Genomic DNA, 24833 nt, shown 5'->3' with positions numbered 1-24833 from the left:
GTACCTAAATCTGCAGAAGGACAAAACTATAACGTGATGATAGAGTTACCTAAATCTACAGAAGAATAAAACTATAACGTGATGATAGAGTTACCTAAATCTGCAGAAGAACAAAACTATAACGTGATGATAGAGTTACCTAAATCTGCAGAAGAACAAAACTATAACGTGATGATAGAGTTACCTAAATCTGCAGAAGGACAAAACTATAACGTGATGATAGAGTTACCTAAATCTACAGAAGAATAAAACTATAACGTGATGATAGAGTTACCTAAATCTACAGAAGAATAAAACTATAACGTGATGATAGAGTTACCTAAATCTGCAGAAGGACAAAACTATAACGTGATGATAGAGTTTACCTAAATCTACAGAAGAATAAAACTATAACGTGATGATAGAGTTACCTAAATCTACAGAAGAATAAAACTATAACGTGATGATAGAGTTACCTAAATCTACAGAAGAATAAAACTATAACGTGATGATAGAGTTACCTAAATCTACAGAAGAATAAAACTATAACGTGATGATAGAGTTACCTAAATCTGCAGAAGAACAAAACTATAACGTGATGATAGAGTTACCTAAATCTGCAGAAGAACAAAACTATAACGTGATGACAGAGGTACCTGAATCTACAGAAGAACAAAACTATAACGTAATGATAGAGTTACCTAAATCTACAGAATAAAACCATAACGTAATGACAGGGGTACCTGAATCTAGAGAATAAAACTATAACGTAATGACAGGGGTACCTGAATCTACAGAACAAAACCATAACGTAATGACAGGGGTATCTGAATCTACAGAACAAAACAATAACGTAATGACAGGGGTACCTGAATCTACAGAACAAAACCATAACGTAATGACAGGGGTTACCTGAATCTACAGAATAAAACCATAACGTAATGACAGGGGTATCTGAATCTACAGAACAAAACTATAACGTAATGACAGGGGTACCTGAATCTACAGAATAAAACCATAACGTAATGACAGGGGTATCTGAATCTACAGAACAAAACCATAACGTAATGACAGGGGTACCTGAATCTACAGAACAAAACCATAACGTAATGACAGGGGTACCTGAATCTACAGAACAAAACAATAACGTAATGACAGGGGTTACCTGAATCTACAGAATAAAACCATAACGTAATGACAGGGGTATCTGAATCTACAGAACAAAACTATAACGTAATGACAGGGGTACCTGAATCTACAGAACAAAACCATAACGTAATGACAGGGGTATCTGAATCTACAGAACAAAACAATAACGTAATGACAGGGGTTACCTGAATCTACAGAATAAAACCATAACGTAATGACAGGGGTACCTGAATCTACAGAACAAAACAATAACGTAATGACAGGGGTACCTGAATCTACAGAATAAAACCATAACGTAATGACAGGTGCACCGGTACATATTTCTGCTGTCAGAGTTGAATTGGAAAACAAGTAGATTCATCTGGAAAAAACAAAAAAATCAGTCGACATTTGATGTTTTCAAATCACAATTGAAAACTGAAAAAAATACAAATGCTTTCTAAAAGTCAAGAAAACTTTTTCTTTTCTTTATTGATTTTATTTTGAAAATAATAATCGCTGAAATGATTCATTGTCTCATTGCCACCTTTACTGTTCGGTACCTGCATTCCACGAGTCCACAATCACAAGTAAGAAACACATGCTGAACTCTACTATCTGGCCACGCCTACAACAGGTGATTAAAATCAGCATACAGTCCCTGAAGCCACCATACACGTTCGGTTTTCCCATAAGTACACAGGTATGTATAGTTGGTCAGTGGTGTTTTTTTGGTTTTTCGGTTACGTCAGATTTTTTTAATTGCTTTAGTTGACGTGACATTTAATTAAGGAAACGTTGCGTCAAGCTTTGTGACGCATGTCACAGGTGGGGAAGAATACGATGATCTCTTCCTCGAATACAGGAATCATTACCCTTTGAAGGTGATTAACACATTTTAATGATATAGTCGAAATCGCACGCCGAAAACACTTTAGAAGAGACTACGTATGGAATGGGTTTTAGTGTTTTTCTCTATGTTTGATTTCTTCAGACTACTGACCACAGATCTGTTCGATGACAAATTAGAACAGGTCAGAAATGCTTCTTTGATGGGCGTTTTAGAATTGAATTGATGAAGAATGATCACATTTTTATGGCTATGCTACTATCTTTTGTATAAGCTCTAATTCAGTCTTTGTGTACCATCTAACTGGGTTCCAATCGACTTCCTCAATCTCCTATACAAGCGTTGTACATCAACCTCATCTATTGTACAAACGACGTATCTCCAGTGTCTTTAGGGTTAGTGATATTGCTAATGTGTATTTTCGCATAAATGGGTCACGCACTGCTTGCAAGGCGTGATCGTGTGGACAAGTGTTCCAAGTGTTTCCAGTGTTTTATCAGAGAGAGACAGGGGTAACAGGATTAAGGCGTCAGGACGACATAGTCTGTGTCGCTAACTTTTTTGTCAACAACATAGGGACCCTGATATCTTGCTCTCAGTGACTGACCACGAATGGGAATGAAAACTAACACTTTCTCACCACCAGTAAAAATTCTCTCTTTTGACTTTCTGTCAAAGTTCTGTTTCATTTTTTCTTGTGAAACTTTCAAGTTTTTTTTTCTGGCCAACTCACTTGCTTTTGATAGTCTGTGCCTAAATGTAGCTATATAGTCTAACAGATTGATCTCAGGTCTGTCATTGAGTCATTGTTCTTTTAAGTGGCTCACGCACACTGTGACCAGAGGGGCTGTGAATGCATATCAGTTCTTGATTTAATGCTTTGTTGCTTGCACTGGTGCAGCCTAATTTTACCAAATGAACCTACTTATGAATCTAACCTGCACAAAGTGCAAGTCAATCTTTCAGAAATACATCAACAATAAGTCTATAAGCATACATATGTCAGCTCCTCTTTCTCCTACACTTTGAATAACTAGATCAAGTTTATATACACCGAAACCTCTGATGTTTTACACACTACTCTACAACTGAAATTTTGGAATTTGGCTGGTGCAGCTGGGTTCTTGTCATAGGCTACACCTGGTGCAGGCAAGATAGCAAACTTTGAATACAGCTCTGTATACACGCTTGGGAATATTAAGGTATTTCTGTACCCAGAAAAAAATGTGCAAATAAAAAAGTTCAAAGGGGCTAAACCCTAAGCTTTCCTGAACTGGCTCTGAGACAGCAAACAACAACAAATGAACACCCTCATCCCAATCTTTCTCTGTCCCAGAACAATAAGTCTTGATCATATTATTTTGAATGGAACCTTTCTAAAGGTCCCTGTGACTCTGGATGATAAGCATGACTTAACTTGCTCACTACCTAACTGGTACATAGCTTGTTGAAACACCTTAGACATAAAATTTCAGCCCTGATCAGACTGAACAACATCTGGCAAACCAACTAAGGTGAAAACTTGATCAAAGCCTTGGCAATCACAGGAGCAATAATCCTGTGAAGCGGAATTGCTTCAGGAAATCTGGTAGAAGCACACATAATTGTGAGTAAATACTGATTACCAGACTTAGTCTTAGGTAGTGGACCACACAGTCAATAATAACTCCCTACTGAAAGGTTCCTCAAAAGTCGGTATAGGTTTTAAGGTAGCGGAAGGATTTTCTGATTTGGTTTCCCAACAGTTTTGCATACATGACAGGTCCTACCAAATTCAGTCACATCTTGTCTCAAACTGGGCCCAAAGAAAAGTGCCAAAATGTTCTCACAAGTTTTGTTGACACCCAAATGACCCGCCATGGGACTTTCGTGTGGCAATGACAGTGCATGTTTTTGAAATACTTTCGGTACCACAATTTGATAGTACAAGTTCCATTCATCCTCCGCAGGAACATCCGGCGACCTATATTTCCTCACCAGAACACCATCCTTGTAGTAATAACAACTTGGCACATTGCTATCCTCCTCAAAAGAAACAGCCTTACTAGCCAACTTCTGCACTTCAACACCCTCAGCCTGTGCACTAATAAGCTGGAATGAATGTGTTCACCACCTGACAAACTATCAGACTTATCAAGTAGTCCTGAAGAGCTACTACTCTTTGAAGATAAGTCATCCGTTTCTACCTCACACAAGGAATGATCCATGAATGTACCTGATAAATCTTAAATGATATCATTCTGCAAAGATGTCTTAGAAGAAATATCTTTCGACATTGAATGAGTCACTGCACAAGAAGGAAAAATGCCTGGAAATTCATCCTCCAAATGTTCTGTACTAACTGAACTCTGTGGCGAAACAGTGACAATTGGATCAGTGCCAACTTTCGCCCCCATAAGACCATTACCGATCAACAAATCGACATCCGGAACTGGGAGAGAGTCAAGAACACCAACTTTCACCTCACCTGAAATCAGATCTGAAGTCAAACTCACAAAATGGAGAGGAGCAGAAGAATTGTCATCTATACCCTGAAGCAAAACATCTGAGTTAGTTGAAGACTCATCTGACAAAGGCAAAATATCCTTCAAAATCCGAGATTGAAGAACTCCAGTATCTCTCAAGATAATAACGGGCCGTGGGGTAGAATTATCTCCCATAAGTGACACAGACCCCTTATAAACAAAGGGCAAAAACTCCTTCCGAACTACAGTATCTGGAGACTCTCACAAACAAAACTCTCCTCAGAACCACCTGTAAAGAAAGGCTTAGGTGCAATGGACACAAAAGCATTTAGGGAACATGTAGCCTTATTTCTAAACTGGAGTTTTGTAATATGCACAGATGAAATGACCTGGCTTCTTACAATATGCACAAAGAGGATCAGAACCACTGGTAGTCTTAGACTTAGATTGAAAAGTATGTGACTGCTTGCCACTAGAATTTGAACCTGTTCTAACACCACTGTAACCTGCATGTCCTGAAGTCTTCCCCCGACAAAAGTCCTTTTGGTCAGAAAACTTTGTATTACCGGAAGACCTAAAAGAACTCTTGCGAGTCAAACAATAATCATCTGCCAACAATGCTGCCTTATGTAAGTCATCAACCTTTTGTTCATCCAAAGAGGTCTTAAGGTCAGAATGAACACACCTTGAAATCTTCCATCAACGCTAACTGTCTCAAACCATCAAAATTGGTGACTTCCTTAGACCCACACAACTTATCAAACAATGTTTCTTTTTCTCTAGCAAACTCTACAAAAGTCTCGTCGTCCCTTGTGTGAGCATTTCTGAATTTCTGATGATAAGCCTCAGGCACTAACTCATAAGCTTTCAAAATAGTTTTCTTGACAAGATCATAATCTGAGCTTTGTTGTACTGACAAGCATCTCAAGCTTTACCCTTCAAAACAGTTTGCAGTAGCATAGTCCATGACTGCCTAGGCCACTTGAGATTTTCAGCAACTTTCTCAAAATGTAGAAAATATTTGCCTACTTCTTTGTCATTAAAAGGGGTACCAGCCTAGCTAGCCTTGCAATGTCAAAAGAGGAAGAATCTGAGGGTTGAGAATGGTTTTCAAGGTTTTTCATAGGATTTTCTCTGTCAACTTCCAATTTGTTCAACTCTGATTCCTTTCTATCCCTGTCTCTTTCCATCTCTCTTTCTATTTCCTTCTCCATCTCAAACTTTTTCATTTCTTTTTCTATCTCCATTTGAAACTGTTTCATTTCCATTAACTAAAATATACTAAACGATAATGTGACCCTTGTGGTTGAATACATTTTCCATTTGTTTGCAGGCTGTACAGGTGTTTTGGGATGTGTTTGTACTTACAGTTTGTGTTCTTGCTGCTAGCATGGCAGGCCCAAGGTAAGTGTACTGCTGTATGAACACTGAGTGAGTGAATGAGTTTAGTTGTAGCAATATTCCAGCAATAGCACGGCGGGGGACACCAGACAAGGGTTTCGCACATTGTATCTAAATGGGGAATCGCACCTTGGTCTTCGGCGTGACGAGCGAATGGTTTAACCACAAGGCTATCACCGCCCCAACACGGACAGCGATAGTGTCCACATAATAGTTTTCCTTATCCATCGTTGTTATTAGAAATATCCCGACAGGTTATTCCCTCAAGTCAAAAGTAGTTTGTAAACCGTCTAACAATAGAAAGTACATGTATATAATTGGAAAGTGGGTTTTGGATGCTTTGAACCGCTGAAAGTTAAAGGATTATCTCACAACAGACCAGTGAAACCAACTGTGTGAAACTTGATTTTCAAGATTCAGATGGTAGGGAAATGGAGTTGCACGTGCAGAACGTTTTTTCTTTTTCATATCTTGACAGTCATAAGCATTTATAGTTTGTATTTCTGATCTCCAGTGGTGAAATCAAGACACTATGAAATCGTGGTGCTTAACTTTTGTGCATGTGTATATTCCCATCAAGTATTCATGTTTTTTTCATTTCTTGGTTAGGCAACGTCTCACACGGGTATGTGTGTACTTTTTTATACCCAGGGCGGTGGGTTAAACCTAGCACCTAAAAGTTCGTTCGTCACGCCGAACACCCGGGTTCGATTCCACATATGAGTACAACGAGTGAAACCCATATTTGGGTTCCCCGCCGTGGTATTAGTGTAGTATTGCATAAAACCAAAACGCTTTCACTCATCCACTTTTGTCCGACAGTTTACTTTCTTGTAGTCGAGTGTTCAGAGCTATGTGCTGTGAATTTATAATAGGTAGGCATGCAAAACTTGTGACAGTGTAAGAAAACAAGTCTGTAACTATGTTTCTTAAAAAGGCATGTCATATATGACATGTTATGTTTTACATTGGTTTTGTTTAACTCTGCACTCAGCAATATTCCAGTTATATAGCGGTTTGTAAATAATTGAGTCTGGGCTTGGGCATGGCTCTACGCAATTGGGATACGACGACGAGACAAAGGCAGTGAACCTGACCACCCGATCCCGTTAGTCGCCTCTTACGACAACCATGTGTTGCTGAAGATCAATTCTAACCCGGATCTTCACGGGTCGATACGTTATGGAAATCACGTTCAGAATTTAGTTAAAGCATCTACGATGAAAACAATGGAATGCATCTTGAACCAAGGTTTGTTCGGTAACGTACGCTCTTGTTCTTCATCAACAGCGGTGAAATACCAACGGTTCTGCTACTTTGCCGGCTGGGCACGCTACCGTGCCAATCCCGTGGCCTTCAACCCTGAGGACGTCAGTGCTAATCTGTGCACACACCTGTCTTTCGCCTTTGCCGAAATTGACTCCACCGGAACTAAAATCATCCCTGGAGACCCCACGGACGATCCACAGATGTATGAGCACTTTCATTACCCTGGATAACCTTGTCGACATAGCACTTCCAAGTTTCGTGTCACTGCATAGGTGGATCCAGGGGAGGGTGCAGGTGTACGCACCCCCAAGCCCTTTTGTCCCGAAACTTTATTAAATGACCATTAAAACTCTCTCGAAAAAGGAATGTGCACCACAGCCCCACACCCCCAAACACCAACCCACCCACCCACCCCATCCCCACCCCTTTGTCAATAGAGTGCACCCTAATTTCTAAAAAAAAGCTGCATTCGCCCCTGCATTGGCTACCCGTACTCCAAAATCAGATGACATCAGAAAAAATCCAAAACACTTGTCCTTAATGCGAATTAATTTTGATGTTGCATATAGTCATTATCTTTACCTCTGGGTTTTGAATTGCGTCATTATTGCAGGGGAATGTGCAAATTGTTTTTGCAAATATGGTTCCACTGGTGATTTATCCAAACATATCTTTTTTTTAAAAAAAATCACACAGCTGATGGACTTATTGAACCTTCCTATTCCTTTGTTGTTCGGACGTAACACGAACAAATGAGTGAGTTACATTTGAAGCCGCAAGATTATATATCGTCATTCTCATGTGTGAGGGAATCAAGGTGCTACACATGTAGAAATGAATCACTTTGTTGAAACACAGGTGTGGCGAGTATAACCTGGTCAAAGTCAGGGAATCCTAACACTTCTAAGGGCCACAACCCTGTTCAGGGAACTGCGACCGCCAATGTATTTATCATTAAGATACCTAATCGACGACGTAAAACATCTATGTTTTATCTTTTGCTTTTAAGGTACAGACGGTTTACTAGCTTGAAGAAACAGGATCCCAACATAAAAATGCTTCTTTCTATTGGTGGATGGAAAGGGAAGCTGAAAGAATTCTCTCTTCTGGCATCAACCGATAACAACATTAACACCTTTGCAGCAAACGCTATCAAATTCTTGCGTAGCCGTAATTTTGACGGCCTTGACGTAGACTGGGAATTTCCAGCAACGAGAGGAGGCTCCCCGAGTGACAAACAGCGCTTCACAAGGATGATCCAGGTGATCCATTGCTTAAAGTCTCTACCAAATTTCACACAGACGTGAAAGGTCAGCGTCGATTTATCACCTTCAAAATAAGCATTTAGCCTCAGTGTTATTAAAAGTGCGAGAAGCAGAGAAGATCTCTTCAAAACTTCATTTCAAAGATACACAAGGAAGGCATCTCATGGAAAACTGCAAAATCATTCAGTGTGAACAGAAAAGTAGTCTTCGAGGACAGGCGTCCCGTGTCTGAAATCCATAGCTCTGACATTGCTGAAATATTGCAAGTGGCGTCACTCACACCAATGGAAAATTACAAAGAGGTGAATGTAGATGATATTTCACTTTGATTATTTTAATAGCATGTTATATGGCATGACTTTCTCTTTAAGCTCCTACGTCAAGCTTTTGACACCGAGGCATCTCAGACGGGCAATGAAAGACTCTTACTGACCGCGGCCCTGTCCCCAACTCCCTATCAGATTGGCGTGTCGTATGAACCTGTCAAACTAGCTAGGTCAGTACTGTTGTGTTATCATAACCGATACATCGTTAGATCAGTGCTGTTGTGTAATCATGATTCACAGATCGTCAGGTCAGTACTGCTGTGTTATCATGACCATCAACACATCGTCAGGTCAGTGTTGACGTGTTATCACGACCCATACATCGTAAGGTCAGTATTGACGTGTTACCATGACCCATACATCGTTCGGCCGGTACAATCCTCGTGAGCGCCTCTTGATTAAAATGTCCAGCTCACTCTTCAACTAGTACATCCATGATTAAACCATTTTCAGTAATCTTGATCTGATAAACCTGATGACGTATGACATGCACGGAGAATGGGAGGAGCTGAAAACGGCAGCTCACCACTCATCCCTCTTTGGCTCGCCCACCGACAAGACCAACAACGTCGTAAGTGACGCATGCGTATCTTGCCATCTGGTTAGCAGGGATAAGAAAATCTCTTTGAGGCTTTAATGTAAACATTGACACCGTGTCTTCATCTGAGATTCCCTGTCTGGTAATGAAGAAATAAGCTTTAAATGCAATTGTGATGATAGAGATCCTCTATAATCGCCATTGTGCTGGGACGTAAACGGTGATAGGTCAAGGTGTTATCTCTTGGGGTGTCATAGCGTCACGACCTCTTGTGCCATTGCCTTGACATGCTGTTTATTATAAACAATTCTTCCTCATTTGAAACGTTTGGGTTTTGCAGGACTATCTTGCCACGTACTGGGCAAATCTGGGCATTCCAAAGGACAAGATTCTGATTGGAGTTCCCTTTTATAGTCGGACGTACACTGTGTCTGGAGGGAGTGTGAGTGGCCCTGGCAGGGCGGGGAACTACACGAAAGAGAATGGGACACTAGCGTACTATGAGGTGAGTGAGACAGTAGCGTAAATTCTGAGGGAAGTTGGACACTACCGTACTGTGGGGCGGCTGGACACTAACGTGCAGTGAGGTAGTTGGACACTTGCGTATTGTGACGTGCGGACACTAGTGAATTGTGAAGTGTAGAACTCGTGCTGTGGGGTTGTTGTACACTAGCGTATTGTAGTAGTAGTTGTAGTAGTAGTAGCAGCAGCAGCAGTACAAGTAGTGTTGCCTTTAGAACAAATGGTTATAACTTACATTTACTTACTGACAGACTGAGATTAGTTTTACGCATCTTTCAGCAATATTCCAGCAACATCACGGCAGGGAACACCAGAAATGGGTTTGACACATTGCACCCATGTGGCGATTCGAACCCAGGTCTTTGGCGTGAGTAGCCAAAGCTTTAACCACTAGGCTACACCACCGCCCCAACTTACATGTACATTTACCGTGGTTGCGATAATATCACCAGGTATGAAATTATCGCAAACTTTGTAATTTTAACTGTCATTGAAAGTACACTCACTGGTGCTCCTGTGTGCAGGTGTGCAAGATCCTGCAGGACGGCGCCACTGGTCAGCGCATCGACGCACAGAAGGTCCCCTACCTGGTCAGCAAGGACCAGTGGGTGGGGTATGATGACGAGAAGAGTCTGGCGGACAAGGTGAGGCCACCCTATGTCGTCGGGAAAGCTCTCTTGATATCCCCGGGGATACTTAGATCATCTAATGTTTTGTCTTTTCTCTTCTTTCTTTCCTTCCTTTCTTGTGGTGGTTTCAAAAATATTCACAGACACTTTTAGACGTGTTCTGTGAGTTCAGTGACAACCGTCAAACGTTGTGGTTTACCATGGGGAGTAATGATTTTTATGTTGTAGGTAAAATACGTCATCGACAACAGGTTTGGCGGCGTGATGGTGTGGGCCCTGGACATGGACGACTTCAGCGGCATCTGCGGCAAAGCTTTCCCTCTAATGAACGCGGTGAATAACGCATTTGGGATTTTGGTTGGATAAAGAATGTTCCTACTTTGGGCGACGTTCTGTACTGTGAATAAATTCGTTGAGCTATTTTCTTTCCCATTTTCCCTTGCAATAGAAGGTTAAAGGTTTTTCGGAGAAATCCTTGTTGGCACTCATTCTTTTTCTCCTGGTCATCTGTCAGTTCAGCTCAGAGTGAGTGAGTGAGTGAGTGAGATGGAAGGAAAGGAGGAAACTTACCGCACAGCTATGGTGGTTACATACCTATTCGGAGCGAAAAGAGTTTCGAACCAACGATGGTAGGACATAAGACCGCTGGTACATTTGTATGGCCCATCAAGATATCAGAGGTACAATGTCATAGCATGGTATATGATTCAACACCGGTGAGGTAAAGTATCATAATGCAGTGTGTAACTAATCATCCTAGGGGTAAAGTATCATGGAGTAAAACATCCTAGAGGTAAAACACCATGGAAGTAACACGTCATTGAGGTGAAATATCACTGACGTCAAAGATTGTAAAGCATTGGGTGTAAAACATCATGGAGGTAAAACACCACGGAGGTAAAGCATCTAAAAGGTAAAACATCATTGAGGAGGAACGCCCTTACCTGGAAGTAAAATATCATGCAGGTACAACATCCTGGAGGTAAATATATAAGAGGTGAAACATGAAGGTACACATACAGGAGCTCCAGCATGCTAGAGGTAAACAAACAGGAGGTAAAATTTACTAGAAGTAAAATACCCTGGAGGTAAACATAGAAGAGGTAGAACATACTGAAGGTAAAACATCCTGGGAGTAAACACACAGCAGGGAAAACATACTGGGGTAAACATACAGGAGGTAAAGCATACTGGAGAGAAACATACAGGAGGTAAAACATAATGGAAGTAAACATACGGGTGGTAAAACATCCTGGAGGTAAACATAGAAGAAATGAAACATACTGAGGGTAAAACATCCTTGAAGTAAACACAAAGGAGGTAAAATAAACTGGAGGTAAACATACAGGAGCTAAAACATACTGGACAGAATCATACAGGAGGTAAAATATACTAGAGGTAAAACATCCTGAAGGTAAACATAGAAGAGGTAAAACATACTGAAGCTAAAACATCCTGGAAGTATGCACACACAAGGTAAAATATACTGGAGGTAAACATACAGGAGGCAAAACATACTGGGGTAAACATACAGGAGGCAAATTAAACTGGAGATAAAACATCCTGGAGGTAAACATAGAAGAGGTAAAACATACTGGAGGTAAAACACCTTGGAGGTGAAAAAAATACATCCTGGGGGTAAGCATTCACGAAGTAAAACATACTGGAGAAAAACATACAGGAGGTAAAACATCCTGCGGGGAAACATACTCGCAGTAAATACACTGAAGGTAAAAACATACAGGAGGTAAACATCCTGCAGGGAAACATACTCGCAGTAAATACACTGAAGGTAAAACACACTGGAGGTAAACATCCTGCAGGGAAACATACTCGCAGTAAATACACTGAAGGTAAAACATACAGGAGGTAAACATCCTGCAGGGAAACATACTCGCAGTAAATACACTGAAGGTAAAACATACAGGAGGTAAAACACTCTGCAGGGAAACATACTCGCAGTAAATACACTGAAGGTAAAACATACAGGAGGTAAACATCCTGCAGGGAAACATACTCGCAGTAAATACACTGAAGGTAAAACATACAGGAGGTAAACATCCTGCAGGGAAACATACTCGCAGTAAATACACTGAAGGTAAAACATACAGGAGGTACAACATCCTGCAGGGAAACATACTCGCAGTAAATACACTGAAGGTAAAAACATACTGGAGGTAAACATCCTGCAGGGAAACATACTCGCAGTAAATACACTGAAGGTAAAACACACTGGAGGTAAACATCCTGCAGGGAAACATACAGGAGGTAATATGCTGGAGGTAAACATACCGAGTTTAAAACATGCTGGAGGTAAACATGTATAGGAGAAAAAACGCCTCCGAAGTTTTGGTAGAGAATGTAAACCTGAGGGGTAGGGAAATCCCGAGGGGCGTAGCCCCGAGGGATTTCCCGACCCCCGAAGGTTTACATTCTCTACCAAAACTGAGGAGAAGTTTTTTCTCTTGCTTGTAAACCGTCATTTTAAATATTGCGTTATAAGGAATTAGGACCTCACTATACCGCGAACATTCGGAATGACAGCAATGTCGCAACTCTAATGCACAAGTTAGAAAACGCACGGGATTTTCACGCAGTGCACGTGTTTTTTGTGAGTGAGTCAGTTATATACCACGTGGTTACTTGAATCCGCTCATTGCTAACCATGGCAAACCAGAGCGAAGACGAAATGTTTTTAACACAGTCGCAGTTTAAGAAAGATGATGACAATGCTGCTGCTGCTGCTGCTGCTGCTGCTGCTGCTGCTGCTGATGATGATGATGATGATGATGATTTTCTGTTCCGTTTCGCGGCACCTTTGACTGAGGAAGATATTGAAAGGAAATTATCTCGATGTGTTCCAAGAACGACAAGGTACAAAAATGATTGGGCGAAAGGAGTATTCAGGCGATGGCAAGAAGAGCGTCGGACGAGGTCAATGGATGCAAACATCGCGCTGTCGTCGTCCGTCTTGACTGAAGACTTGCTGGATATGACTGCTAAAGATATAAATACAGCCCTAAAGTATTTCCTATTCGAGGCGAGGAAAGTGGACGGGACTTGCTACCCAGCTGTTACTGTGTATGGGCTATTCACGGCAATAGCGTCACACTTGAAAGCTAACAAGGGGCTCTTGGAGAAGGCACGCCGCAAAAACTCCTGGACACAGTCCTCTACTTAACTGGTGAGTTGCATTTTGCATTTGATTTCCCTGTCGAAAAGTCGGATATTAGCAATTTTGGCATTTACAATCAAACCTTCACATCGAAAATAAATGTGATTAACTGGAACAAAATGCCCGACTTCACTTTGAGGCAAACCAAACCAAACAAAGTTTGGATGGATATTTTGAATCCCGTGTTAAGACCAAAATAGATAAACATTATATAATTGTGTACGGAATTTTATTTTCCAGGACTTAACTTCGCCTTGAGAGGTGGAAAGGAACATCGGAGTTTAAGACTACACCAACAACCTCAGATTACAGGCCCACATACAGACCAGAACGGCCGCAGGTACCTGCAGTATGTGGAAGACGTCTCTAAGACAAATGCCGGGGGAGTGAAAGACAGGAAACTGCAGAAGAAAAAGGTGCGAGCGTATGAAAATACCAAGAACCCGGAACGATGTTATGTGCGCCTTTTCATGAAGTACAAGTCACTTTGGTATGTATTAGATGTTTTCTGATACATTTCTGATACATGTTATACATTCTTTAGATATACCACTCATTTAATCACATCATGCGGGTGACTTGACCCATACTGCATGTAAATTGTCTTATAATTTTACTCCCTGATGATGATTGCACGCATTGGTTTAGGGGCATATAAATGACAAATGCAAACATTTCATACTTAATTGATTCTATGTCAACACAATTTAACTTTCCAGCCTACCATCTTCAACTCGAGCAAATGCGTTTTACTTCACCCCGATGAAGAAACCTAAGGATGGAAAATGGTACCTAGAGTCGCCCATGGGCCACAACACAATCCAGACAACGGTGAAGAGAATATGTGCTGAAGCCGGAATTGAAGGAAGGAAAACGAACCACTCGCTCAGATGCACTGCTGCTACCCGTCTCTACGAGGCAAACATAAGCGAGCAACAGATTTGTGAACAAACTGGTATGTAACTCAATGAATATCTGCAAAACACGAATGAAACTTGCAGTGACTGGGCCAAATTGCAATTTGGCGATTTTAAATGCTAGAACTTGTGATGTCAACATGTGTTATGGTTAACATGCCAAGATCCGGGTTCGAATCCCAATGATGGCCCCAAGCAAAGCGATTACAATATCATATAAATTGCTTTTCAAACGGTTATGTACAATTTGAAATGACTTATCAAGATGAATTCTTTTATTGTAGGTCACAAAAGCGAGGCAGTGAGGGTTTACAAGAGAACCAGTGATCAACAACAAGCAATGGCGTCAGATGTTCTCTCATGTTCAGCTCCAAAGAAAACTCAGACGTCTGCGACAGTGTCGGTTCCTACTTCAGAGGGAGATTCCGGTACAACACAAACTGTCGCTCACGGAAGTGTTACAATGACGTTCAATTTCAATTAAAACACTGTTGTCAGAGTTTTTGTTTTTCCTTTCCTGTGAATGCAGATTTCGGTGGCTGATCGCTCCAAACCGGTACTTTCGGGACGAGGGTTTACTCCTAGTAAAACCTGGGAATAGGTTTTACTTAAATCTAGTTAAACCTATTCCCAGGTTTTACATTGGGAGTAAAACCTCTTACCGGGTATTGGTGCAAGTAGAAAGGATAATGACCATTAAAGGCAGTGATCAGAATTAGGTTTATAAAACGAGTTAAAAACATGCTGAAAGTAAACATACCGAGTTTAAAACATACTGGAGGTAGAACATAACGAGTTTAAAACATGCTGGAGATGAAACATCATGGGGTAACGAATTCTGAAGGTAAAGCATACTGGAGGTAGAACATCATGAGGTTAAATATACTGGAGGTAGAACATCATGAGGGTAAATATACTGGAGGTAGAACATCATGGGGGTAAATATACTGGAGGTAGAACATCATGGGGGTAAATATACTGGAGGTAGAACATCATGGGGGTAAATATACTGGAGGTAGAACATCATGAGGTTAAATATACTGGAGGTAGAACATCATGAGGGTAAATATACTGGAGGTAGAACATCATGAGGGTAAATATACTGGAGGTAGAACATCATGAGGGTAAAGAATTATGGAGGTAAATATATATAAAGATCGAGGAGGCTAAACAACGTAGAAGTGACCATCAAAGCATATTGCGGGATTGGAATGTGTCAGCATCTGCGGGCGTGGACACTAAGGTAATGAACATTAATTTTTAACTAAACAACTAAAAGGTACAATATCACCGAATTATGTGAAAACTAGCGTCAGTGTGATAAACGTTATGAAGCATGCTGTGGGACTAAACAGTAAACGTAAAATGCCACAGCATAGCCAGCATCTCTAGAGATTATAATATGTACGCACACGCACACGCACGAGCACACGCACACGCACACTAGCTCACTGTATAAACCAAACATCATTCACTCACTCACTCATTCACCCCCCACACACACTCACTCACTCACCACCCACCCATCCACTCACTCACTCACCCACCCACACACACACACTCACTCACTCACTCACTCACTCATTCACCCCCCACACACACTCACTCACTCACTCACCACTCACCCATCCACTCACTCACTCACTCACTCATACAGGTAGGATGATGTTACTCCGACAAGAAAGCGGTTCTGTTGGTTATTTGCCAGATACTACAAGGACATTTTCAAAATGGTGTACACGCACGGAACTTGAAACTTCCCTGTATGATATGTACAGCGTAAACGACACGCACAGCAGTGTGATCTTTGTGGACACACCCACGACAGGGGATCACACTCAGAGAAGAATATGTAAACACGCCATACCTACTCAGGGACACAGGTATGTAGATTTGTCAATACAGTGTTTGGGGCTTTTGAGGGTGAATCGGTTAGTCTAGTGGTTAAAGCGCTTTCTCGTCACGTCGAAGGACAGTGTTCGATTATTCATGTTGACCGAGCTTGAAAAACGTCTACTGTCCCTTTGTTTGGCATTATTATTTATTTTTAACGGCATTTTAAATTCATCTCAGTATGTTAATAGTATAATCATTTGGGTAGTTTTCATATACACACAATGGAAGAAGATATGTATTATTTCACACTATATAATTAAATTCAATGTAGTACTAAATTAATACACATTTTCAGGACTCATATTTTCCTTGCGGCCCGTCACGACTTTTCTTTATCCTGCAGAAACATTTAAAACACTTTAGGGATCGTTCGGTCGTACATTTGACGTCTGATGACAGTACCGAGGAATATCATGCACGATGTCTCTATTAATTATAATTAACAATTTTATCTCTACTGGGGTGGGGTTCGGTCGTCATGATGAAGACCCAGGTTCGATTCCCAATATGGGTACAATGTGTGAAGCCCATTCTTAATGTCCCCCATTGTGATATTGCTCGGATATTGTTAATATCGGCGTAGAACCAAACTCACTGATGGTTACAGCTTTCTGTAGTGCGTTGAAGAACCCATATAGGGTACAGTATATGAAGTGTCTTGCCCTTGTAGTCAAATTGCTACGGCTGGGATATTACTGAAATGGGCTTCGTCACTTATCCCACAAACACATGCTTAGTTCACTACACTGGCCTCCCGTGACAGAGGTCGCGTCCATATTACACACATGAAACGAAGGGTCAAGTTGGTTACTTTGGGCACGACGAAAGTGTCAAGTCACCCCTTACTCATGTCAGCAGTATTTTCGCTTTGTGAAAAAATCTGAAATATGTGTCGACTAAACTGTAAGATGCTGTGGAGCTCGCGGTGGAATATATTTAACATTTGTTTGCAGGGTGTTTAGTTGTTGTGGGATGTGTTCGTGGATGGTGTTGCCGCTGATGCTGTTGACATGGCAAGCTGGTGGTAAGTTACGGTCTGACAGGAAAGGTAGTGTTGTGTTTGTAAGCTTTAGTCAGGTTTCAACCCAGTAAGTAAGTGAGTGAGTATAGTTTTATGCCGCTGCAAGCAATATCACTGAAATAGCGCGGCCGGGGAAACAGAAATGGGGTTCACACTTTGTACCCATGTAATCTGATGAATGAGTATAGTTTTACACCGCTTTTAGCAATATTCCAGCAATATCGAGCCTGGGTCTTCGGCACGACGAGCCAGCGTTTTAAGCACTGGGCTACCCCCAATGTCCCTGAAACCACTAAGAGAAAATAGCCTAGGGGTAAAACATAGCGTCCTGAAACTGAAACTGGCGTAAATTAATTGAGATGTAGACCTACAGAACATATGTTGTGTATTTAAACCTTCATCAGTTTGGGTGTCAGCCTTCTTCAAAGTTCACAGGACGTTGGGGTAGCCTAGTGGTTAAGAAGTCCGCTTTTTTTTCGATTCCCCGCTACAAAGTTTCTGAAGTCACTGCAGTGATATTGTTGGAGTGTTGCCAAAAGTGTTGTAATCCTACTCACTCACCCATTCCTCCCGCTAAAGTCGTCAGGGGCATTACAACGATACAGTGTCCAAGGTCAGTGTTGACACGCGTCAATACACGCGAGGGAATGTTTCAAAGATGTTGTCTTTAATATGAAGCATCGGGGAAATATAAAGCACTAAAATATAACAGTTCGCAGGCTCTTGATGGCTAACACTTACATACTTATACGAAACAAAGCTATAAAATTTCACATTCGTATAGTATAAATCGTCTGACACACTTGCTCGTGTAATAATCTATATACAATCTATAAATATACACTATGTGTGTAGTTTTCTGTTCTCCTATCACACCCCGTGAAGGTCCCGGGGTAGAATAGGCCTTCAGCAACCCATGCTTGCCATAAAAGGCGACTATGCTTGTCGTCAGAGGCGACTAACGGGATCGGGTGGTCAGGCTCGCTGACTTGGTTGGCACATGTCATCGGTTCCCAATTGCGCAGATCGATGCTCATGTTGCTGATCACTGGATTGTCTGGTCCAGACTCGATTATTTACAGACCGCCGCCATATAGCTGTAATATTGCTGAGTGCGGCGTAAAACTACACTCACTCACTCTCCTATCACTGAACGGTAGCGGTAATGTCTATACCATATCTATACCAGTATCTAAAAGCCCACGTATAATGTTGTTCTATCTGCTAACCCTGGATCCTTATCAACAGTGGCGAAATATCACCGGTTCTGCTACTTTGCCGGCTGGGCACGTTACCGTGCCGCCCCTATGGCCTTCAACCCCGAGGACGTCGACGTCAAACTCTGCACACATCTCGCCTACGCATTCGCCACCGTGGACGACTCCGGAACTCAAATTGTCCCCGCAGATCGCTTGGATGACCCAGTCATGTACGTTTCCTCTCGTATATATACGTGCCACAGCTCTTCCGTCTAAGCGGGACTGTGCCTCATAGCGAGGTGCAGAGTTCCGTCCCTTAGATGAACCACAATCCTCTTATATGTTTCCATGTTTGTCAGCACAATATCCATGCATAATCTAAAGTGTTAGAAGATCTGAGACTGGAGTCAGTTATAGCTTCATCTCCAACGTAAAGCTGACCTGCCCTGATGCAACTGATACAGCGCTCATTAATCCAACTCACTTACTCACTCACTCACTCACTCACTCACTCACTCACTCACTCACTCACTAACTCACTCTCTCGGGTAGATTTAGAACAATACCTTTGTTCAGAAATACGGCGAATCTAGGATTGGAAAACATTGCGACGTCAGTGTCGCTAGCTCACTAATATCCTAACAAAACCCTCAAGATATGTCAGAAAGGTCATTGTAATACATTATAGATTTTTTGTTTCATAAAATTCAAATGTAACCTGTGTCATTATCAGATTCTTTGAGCGATTAAATTAAATGATCATGTATCCAGATCTGTTGTGATCATCCGATTCCCATGTCATCAGCTCTGATAATACGATTGTTGTCAAGCCAGTAATAACAGTCATATGTTCAGCTTTACTTTTCAAGGTACAAGCGTTTTACCGACCTGAAGAAAGAAGCCCCCGGCCTGAAGTTACTTCTATCTGTTGGAGGTTGGGATGACAGTCCAAGAGTCTTTAGTAACCTTGTTTCTTCTGTCAACAACATCAATACATTTGCTGGAAACACCATCAGCTTTCTGCGAAGCCGAAATTTTGACGGCCTTGACGTAGATTGGGAATTTCCGGCAGATAGAGGAAGTCCTCGTTCTGATAAACTTCGATTTACGAGGATGATCCAGGTAATCCTGTGAGCAACTCTCTACTACTGTTACTTCTCTTCCTCGATTACGAATACAGTCAAGCAAACTTCATTAAATTAAACATATAGTTTGTTCCTATATTCGTACTACATTTCTCATTCTTCTGTTCTGTCTAACTCGAATAAAACACGTAGGTTCTTTCGACACAACCGTATTTGGTGTGAAATAACACATGTTAATTGCTTTTGATAATAGAATTGTGTCTAATACCTGTTTTTTGTCACACAGTTAATACTGAGTATTTCATCCGAATCAATAAAGTATGTACAATTTTCAATTTATTTTGTAGCTAATACGCGAGGCTTTTGACACCGAGGCGTCTCGGACTGGCAAGGACAGACTTTTACTAACTGCTGCCTTATCCCCAGGGCGTTATCAGGTCAGACTGTCGTACGAGCCAGTGAAGCTCGCCAGGTCAGTACTGATGTGTATTTCTGTCCCCCACACTGTCCTCACCAGGTCAGTACTGGTGTGTTGTTCCATTATAGTCCTCGTCAGAACAGTACTGGTGTCCAATCATAAAACCCAGATACTGCCTGTGTCAGGTCAGTACTGGTGTATTGTCCCATTATAGTCCTCGTCAGAACAGTACTGGTGTCCAATCATAAAACCCAGATACTGCCTGTGTCAGGTCAGTACTGGTGTGTTGTTCCATTATAGTCCTCGTCAGAACAGTACTGGTGTCCAATCATAAAACCCAGATACTGCCTGTGTCAGGTCAGTACTGGTGTATTGTCCCATTATAGTCCTCCTCAGATCAGTACTGGTGTCCAATCCTAAAACCCAGATACTGCCTGTGTCAGGTCAGTAGTGGTGTATTGCCCCATTATAGTCCTCCTCAGATCAGTACTGGTGTCCAATCCTAAAACCCAGACACCGTCTTGGCCAGATCAGTACTGGCATGTTGACCATGTAGTACCGTCCACCACCCAGCACCACGACAAGAGTTCCATGTTTCATTACTTTCAGCTACCTTGATCTGATAAACCTGATGACGTACGACATGCACGGGATTTGGGACGGACTGAACACGGCGGCTCACCACTCCGCCCTCTACGGCACGCGCAGTGATCGGACCCGCAACGTCGTAAGTGATTTAACTGATTAAGGATCATTTTAATATGAAGTCAAATCACGTTCGTTCATCTGAACGCCCTGTGTAGATCTAAGAAGCCACACAAAGTTTCCTTCTCACCAGTCCCCCATTTCCTTATGTTGTACGAAGACCTTCGGCTAGAATCATTATAAGGTTTTTGTTTAAAAAAATCCTTCCTTCATTAAGACGTTTAAAGGCGATGTGGTACAAGTATTTGTAGTGCCCGTTAGTGGGAAAATGGTTATGAACGAAAATTGTGATGCCAACTCACTCGCTGCTTTGTTGTGGTACTTCTTTATCTTGAATAACGTTTGAATCATTCATGATGCACGGAAATTACCGATGTTTTGCGAATGCAAATTGATGGAAGGGGGATCACTATTAATCAGTTTTTCTTGTGTCGTCTGCAAAATCTAGCGATGGCTACGAAAAGATTTGCCTCGCATTCCAAATAAAATGATTTTGACAAAACGTTCAAATGTAGTCCGTGCGAATATTAAGAAAGGGGATTACACCGCGGAAGACAATGCCTGCTTAAAAACAGCAAGATGCAAGATTCAAAGTGTACGATCCCATACTCACGCTTCAAACAGTTCAAAATTAACATTGATGTGTTCAGTAAGATAAATGCGTTGTTCACTGGCCTTGCGGGGCCCATAGGTTGATGTACCCTCGATGTTTGTCCGTGTTCTTCTGACCCTTCGGGTTCAGGGAACATAGAAAAAACATCGAGGGTACGTCACCCCATGCCGCCCTCGTCACCACTGAACAACTTATAATGTTTCCTCTTGACTAACAAATACATACATTCAAACTGTTTGAATACAGCCGAACCTAACATAGCCATGCCAACGAACATCCTTAGTGATAGACACATGTAATCCAGCATATTGATGGAAGACATCCTGCCAATCTGTTAAGTGCTGTACTGGGTTCAATTTGTTTCCACGTGTCACGGTCGTTTCTGGATTTTCCGACGGAAGTATCAATAGTTGCTACTCTCGGTCCGTTTCCAAGAGCGATCCTGGCTTTACGATGATCGTAAGCCTGTGGGATAAGGGAAGATATTCATCTCGCTTTGTGGAGTTCTGGTTGTTTTGTGCAGGACTTTGCTGCAACGTACTGGACCGATCTGGGCGTCCCTAGGGACAAAATTCTACTCGGAGTCCCCTTCTACAGTCGGACGTATACGTTGTCGGGAGGGCGTGTGAGTGGACCTGGCAGAGCTGGCAATTACACGAGACACAGTGGGACACTTGCGTACTTTGAGGTGAGTAGGACACTATATGGTAAATATACCGTACTATGAGATTATTTGGAAACCTCTGTACAGAGCCTGACACTACTGTTCAACGACACACGAGCGTATTATTTTAAAAGTGAGAATGACTCTGGCGTACTACGGGTTTGGCACTAGCGCAAAACGAGGTGGGTGAAACATAAGCGCCCAAAGAGATGCATGAGAGTACAGTGAGAAACAAGCGTACTAAGAATTAACACACTATAAGAAATGAGTAGAATACAGGCGCACAAGCGTATTATGAGTTGGACTCAAGCGTTGGATGAGATGGGTTAGCGCACTAAGAGGTTAGTGAGACACTGGGGCGTGTGATGAGTCTGACCCTAGCCAAGAGGTGGGTGGGACACAAGCGTACTATGAAATTGACACTAGCTCTAAGAGGTAATTGGGACACTAGCGTGTCTCATATTTGTGCACTGAGTGACACACAAGAAAACTGACCGTGGGAAAGTACAGGCGTATCAAATGATTGTATTTTCCATATACGATGGTTCTGAGAATTAATGCCAGCAACAAAAGTCACAACTGTAACTGAAAGTACACTCACTGGTGTCGATGTATACAGGTGTGCAAGATCCTGCAGGACGGCGCCACTGGTCAGCGTATCCACGCACAGAAGGTTCCCTACCTGGTCAGCAAGGACCAGTGGGTGGGTTATGATGACCAGAAGAGTCTGGCGGCCAAGGTGAGACATCCCACTGTGATCAGGAATTCGTTCTTGATACCCTTAGGCAAAGCTCGATCATCTGTTATTTTTTCCCCATTCAATCCTAAATTATGTAAATAAACGAAAAAGGTTTCAATGTTTTCAGCTTTATGAAACATTTGATGTCCATATAAATTTGCATAAGAGGATACACGTCCCTTTAAGCGAACACCTACCATCCCCGGTAGATACAGATTCAGAACTATATGATCATGATATAGTCGCAATGACACAATGGACTTTTAGGAGACATTCCTTTGCATGCTATTCTTGATTTGTGCGTTTTACTTCTCCTCAATCTCGTAAAACATCCGGAAGGCAGCATTTAGTTCTCGCGGTTTCTGAATGAATAAGCATAACTATTTGCCATTTCAGCGCACATTTTAATGCCGTTTCTGTATGCACATTACATTTGAACAGTAAATCTGGACCAACGCTCTGACTAGCATGGATTCGTCGGTACGATTTGGGACCTCTGGTATCATCAAGGGACAAATAGAATCGTATTCATTCACGATGTATATTCACATTCTTCCTAGCCAAATATATTCGATACTCTGAATAAGACTGAAATCTAAAAGGCTATTTCCAAACCTCACTGACGGCACACATTGAAACAAAATGATTCTTAAGCTCACACAGAACATTTACTGATGTCGTTTGTATTGAAGGTGAACTACATAGTCGACCACGGCTTTGGCGGCGTGATGGTGTGGGCCCTAGACATGGACGACTTCAAGGGCATCTGTGGCAAGGCTTTCCCTCTCATGAACGCGGTGAATCGCGCATTTAAGACCCTTACGAAACGACGAAGATACAGTCCGTTATTTGGGTGACACACTTTATATTTCGTATCCGCATGTCTATGAACAATAGAGCGACTAAACCCGTCGTTGTACCACTGGAATCTAGCATTGTGCCGAAGCCAGTATGTTTCTACGTGTATCAGTGCTACATCAGTAATCGTTGAGAAACATAAAACCATCAACTAGACTGGCATTGTAAGTATGAAGAACAAAAGCACATTGACAGCATATTATGCACGTCTTTTGGCTATCAGTTTACGGACCCACCAGTATAAACGCATGGTCAAGTGGTTTTTTTCAAGTAGCTTCATTGACTTGCCTCTACGTGTGTTTGTGATGGGTGCTACCGATGACAAACCAACTAGCACCCCTGTCTGGCAGGGATGCTCCGATAGTCCGATAATGCAAAGGTCTCTGCCTTAGGTTAAACTTACGTATGTAAAAGGTCGCTTCTGTCAGTTCATTGTTTATTGTTGGAAGATAAACAAGATAAACAAGATAAACAGACATGTTCTACTGTTCATGAATAATACTGAGTTGCAATAAAACCTCCTCCATACTGTGAAATCATGTATGAAACAGTTTTAGGTTTATGATGATTTACCAGCACCTGTTGATTCCACGGCGCGGTATGAGCCTAAGATAACGCCTGCACAAAGTATGTCTTTCTTTGTCTGGTTAACAGGACAGCCACTAACAAACCAACACTATCACGGCGGCCTCTGAATAATAAACTGGACAATCCAGTGATTAACAAACTGAACAACGGTCCAAGGCGACAAGGTCATGATGAAAAGCAATCATCCATGTCAATCCCATTTCAAGTTTAAGATTGGTTCCTATTCCATGTCAGCCTGTATTGTCTTGTGTATTTCCCGTCTCCCACCCGTCTTCAGTTGTCATGACGACGTGAAATAAAAATTGTTTCTCCTCTTCAGTGTAAATTTACGCTGAGTTGTGATAGCATTCTCTTACCCGTCCCCGTTCATTCAAATCCCCATATCAGGTACACCTTTCTTCTATTTGTATTTATTTAAAACTGTTTCCGCAGTAAAGCGACTCAATTTACATAAAAACTATTTTAAAGGCTATTTATAAGATATATATTTTTTTAACCTATAAAGTTGGCGACACAATGAGTAATTTCATTTTCATTTCTATTTTTTCGTCGCCCTTTGCTTGGTGAGGTCGGATAAAGAGAA

The 24833-nt window shown here is 41.7% G+C and overlaps 2 protein-coding genes across 2 annotated transcripts; both read left to right on the top strand.

The window, feature by feature from the left end:
* Positions 1-1779: 1779 nt before the first annotated feature.
* Positions 1780-10794, top strand: LOC137284391 (chitotriosidase-1-like). The gene is made up of 9 exons (XM_067816177.1): positions 1780-1810; positions 5756-5826; positions 7114-7294; positions 8102-8354; positions 8729-8853; positions 9137-9254; positions 9562-9726; positions 10268-10387; positions 10601-10794. The coding sequence occupies exons 2-9, from the start codon at positions 5775-5777 to the stop codon at positions 10736-10738; spliced, it is 1152 nt and encodes a 383-aa protein (XP_067672278.1). The 5' UTR covers positions 1780-1810; positions 5756-5774; the 3' UTR covers positions 10739-10794.
* Positions 10795-16234: 5440 nt separating this feature from the next.
* On the top strand, positions 16235-23661 carry LOC137283868 (chitinase-3-like protein 1). The gene is made up of 9 exons (XM_067815546.1): positions 16235-16347; positions 17314-17384; positions 18630-18810; positions 19450-19702; positions 20013-20137; positions 20693-20810; positions 21925-22089; positions 22685-22804; positions 23497-23661. Exons 1-9 carry the CDS (start codon positions 16235-16237, stop codon positions 23659-23661), a joined length of 1311 nt encoding a protein of 436 aa, XP_067671647.1.
* Positions 23662-24833: the final 1172 nt, after the last annotated feature.

The sequence above is a fragment of the Haliotis asinina genome, chromosome 5 (assembly GCF_037392515.1).
Source record: "Haliotis asinina isolate JCU_RB_2024 chromosome 5, JCU_Hal_asi_v2, whole genome shotgun sequence".
NCBI lineage: Eukaryota > Metazoa > Mollusca > Gastropoda > Lepetellida > Haliotidae > Haliotis > Haliotis asinina.
This window is presented reverse-complemented; position numbering and strand designations above follow the sequence as displayed.

Excerpts from the sequence above, each read along its gene's own strand:
- LOC137284391 (XM_067816177.1), top strand. The coding sequence starts at position 5,775 with ATGTGTTTGTACTTACAGTTTGTGTTCTTGCTGCTAGCATGGCAGGCC. Across the intron at positions 7,295-8,101 it reads CCCACGGACGATCCACAGAT|GTACAGACGGTTTACTAGCT; the intron begins GTATGAGCACTT and ends TTTGCTTTTAAG. Across the intron at positions 8,854-9,136 it reads GAACCTGTCAAACTAGCTAG|TAATCTTGATCTGATAAACC; the intron begins GTCAGTACTGTT and ends AACCATTTTCAG.
- LOC137283868 (XM_067815546.1), top strand. The coding sequence starts at position 16,235 with ATGTACAGCGTAAACGACACGCACAGCAGTGTGATCTTTGTGGACACA. Across the intron at positions 18,811-19,449 it reads CGCTTGGATGACCCAGTCAT|GTACAAGCGTTTTACCGACC; the intron begins GTACGTTTCCTC and ends TTACTTTTCAAG. Across the intron at positions 22,090-22,684 it reads GGACACTTGCGTACTTTGAG|GTGTGCAAGATCCTGCAGGA; the intron begins GTGAGTAGGACA and ends CGATGTATACAG.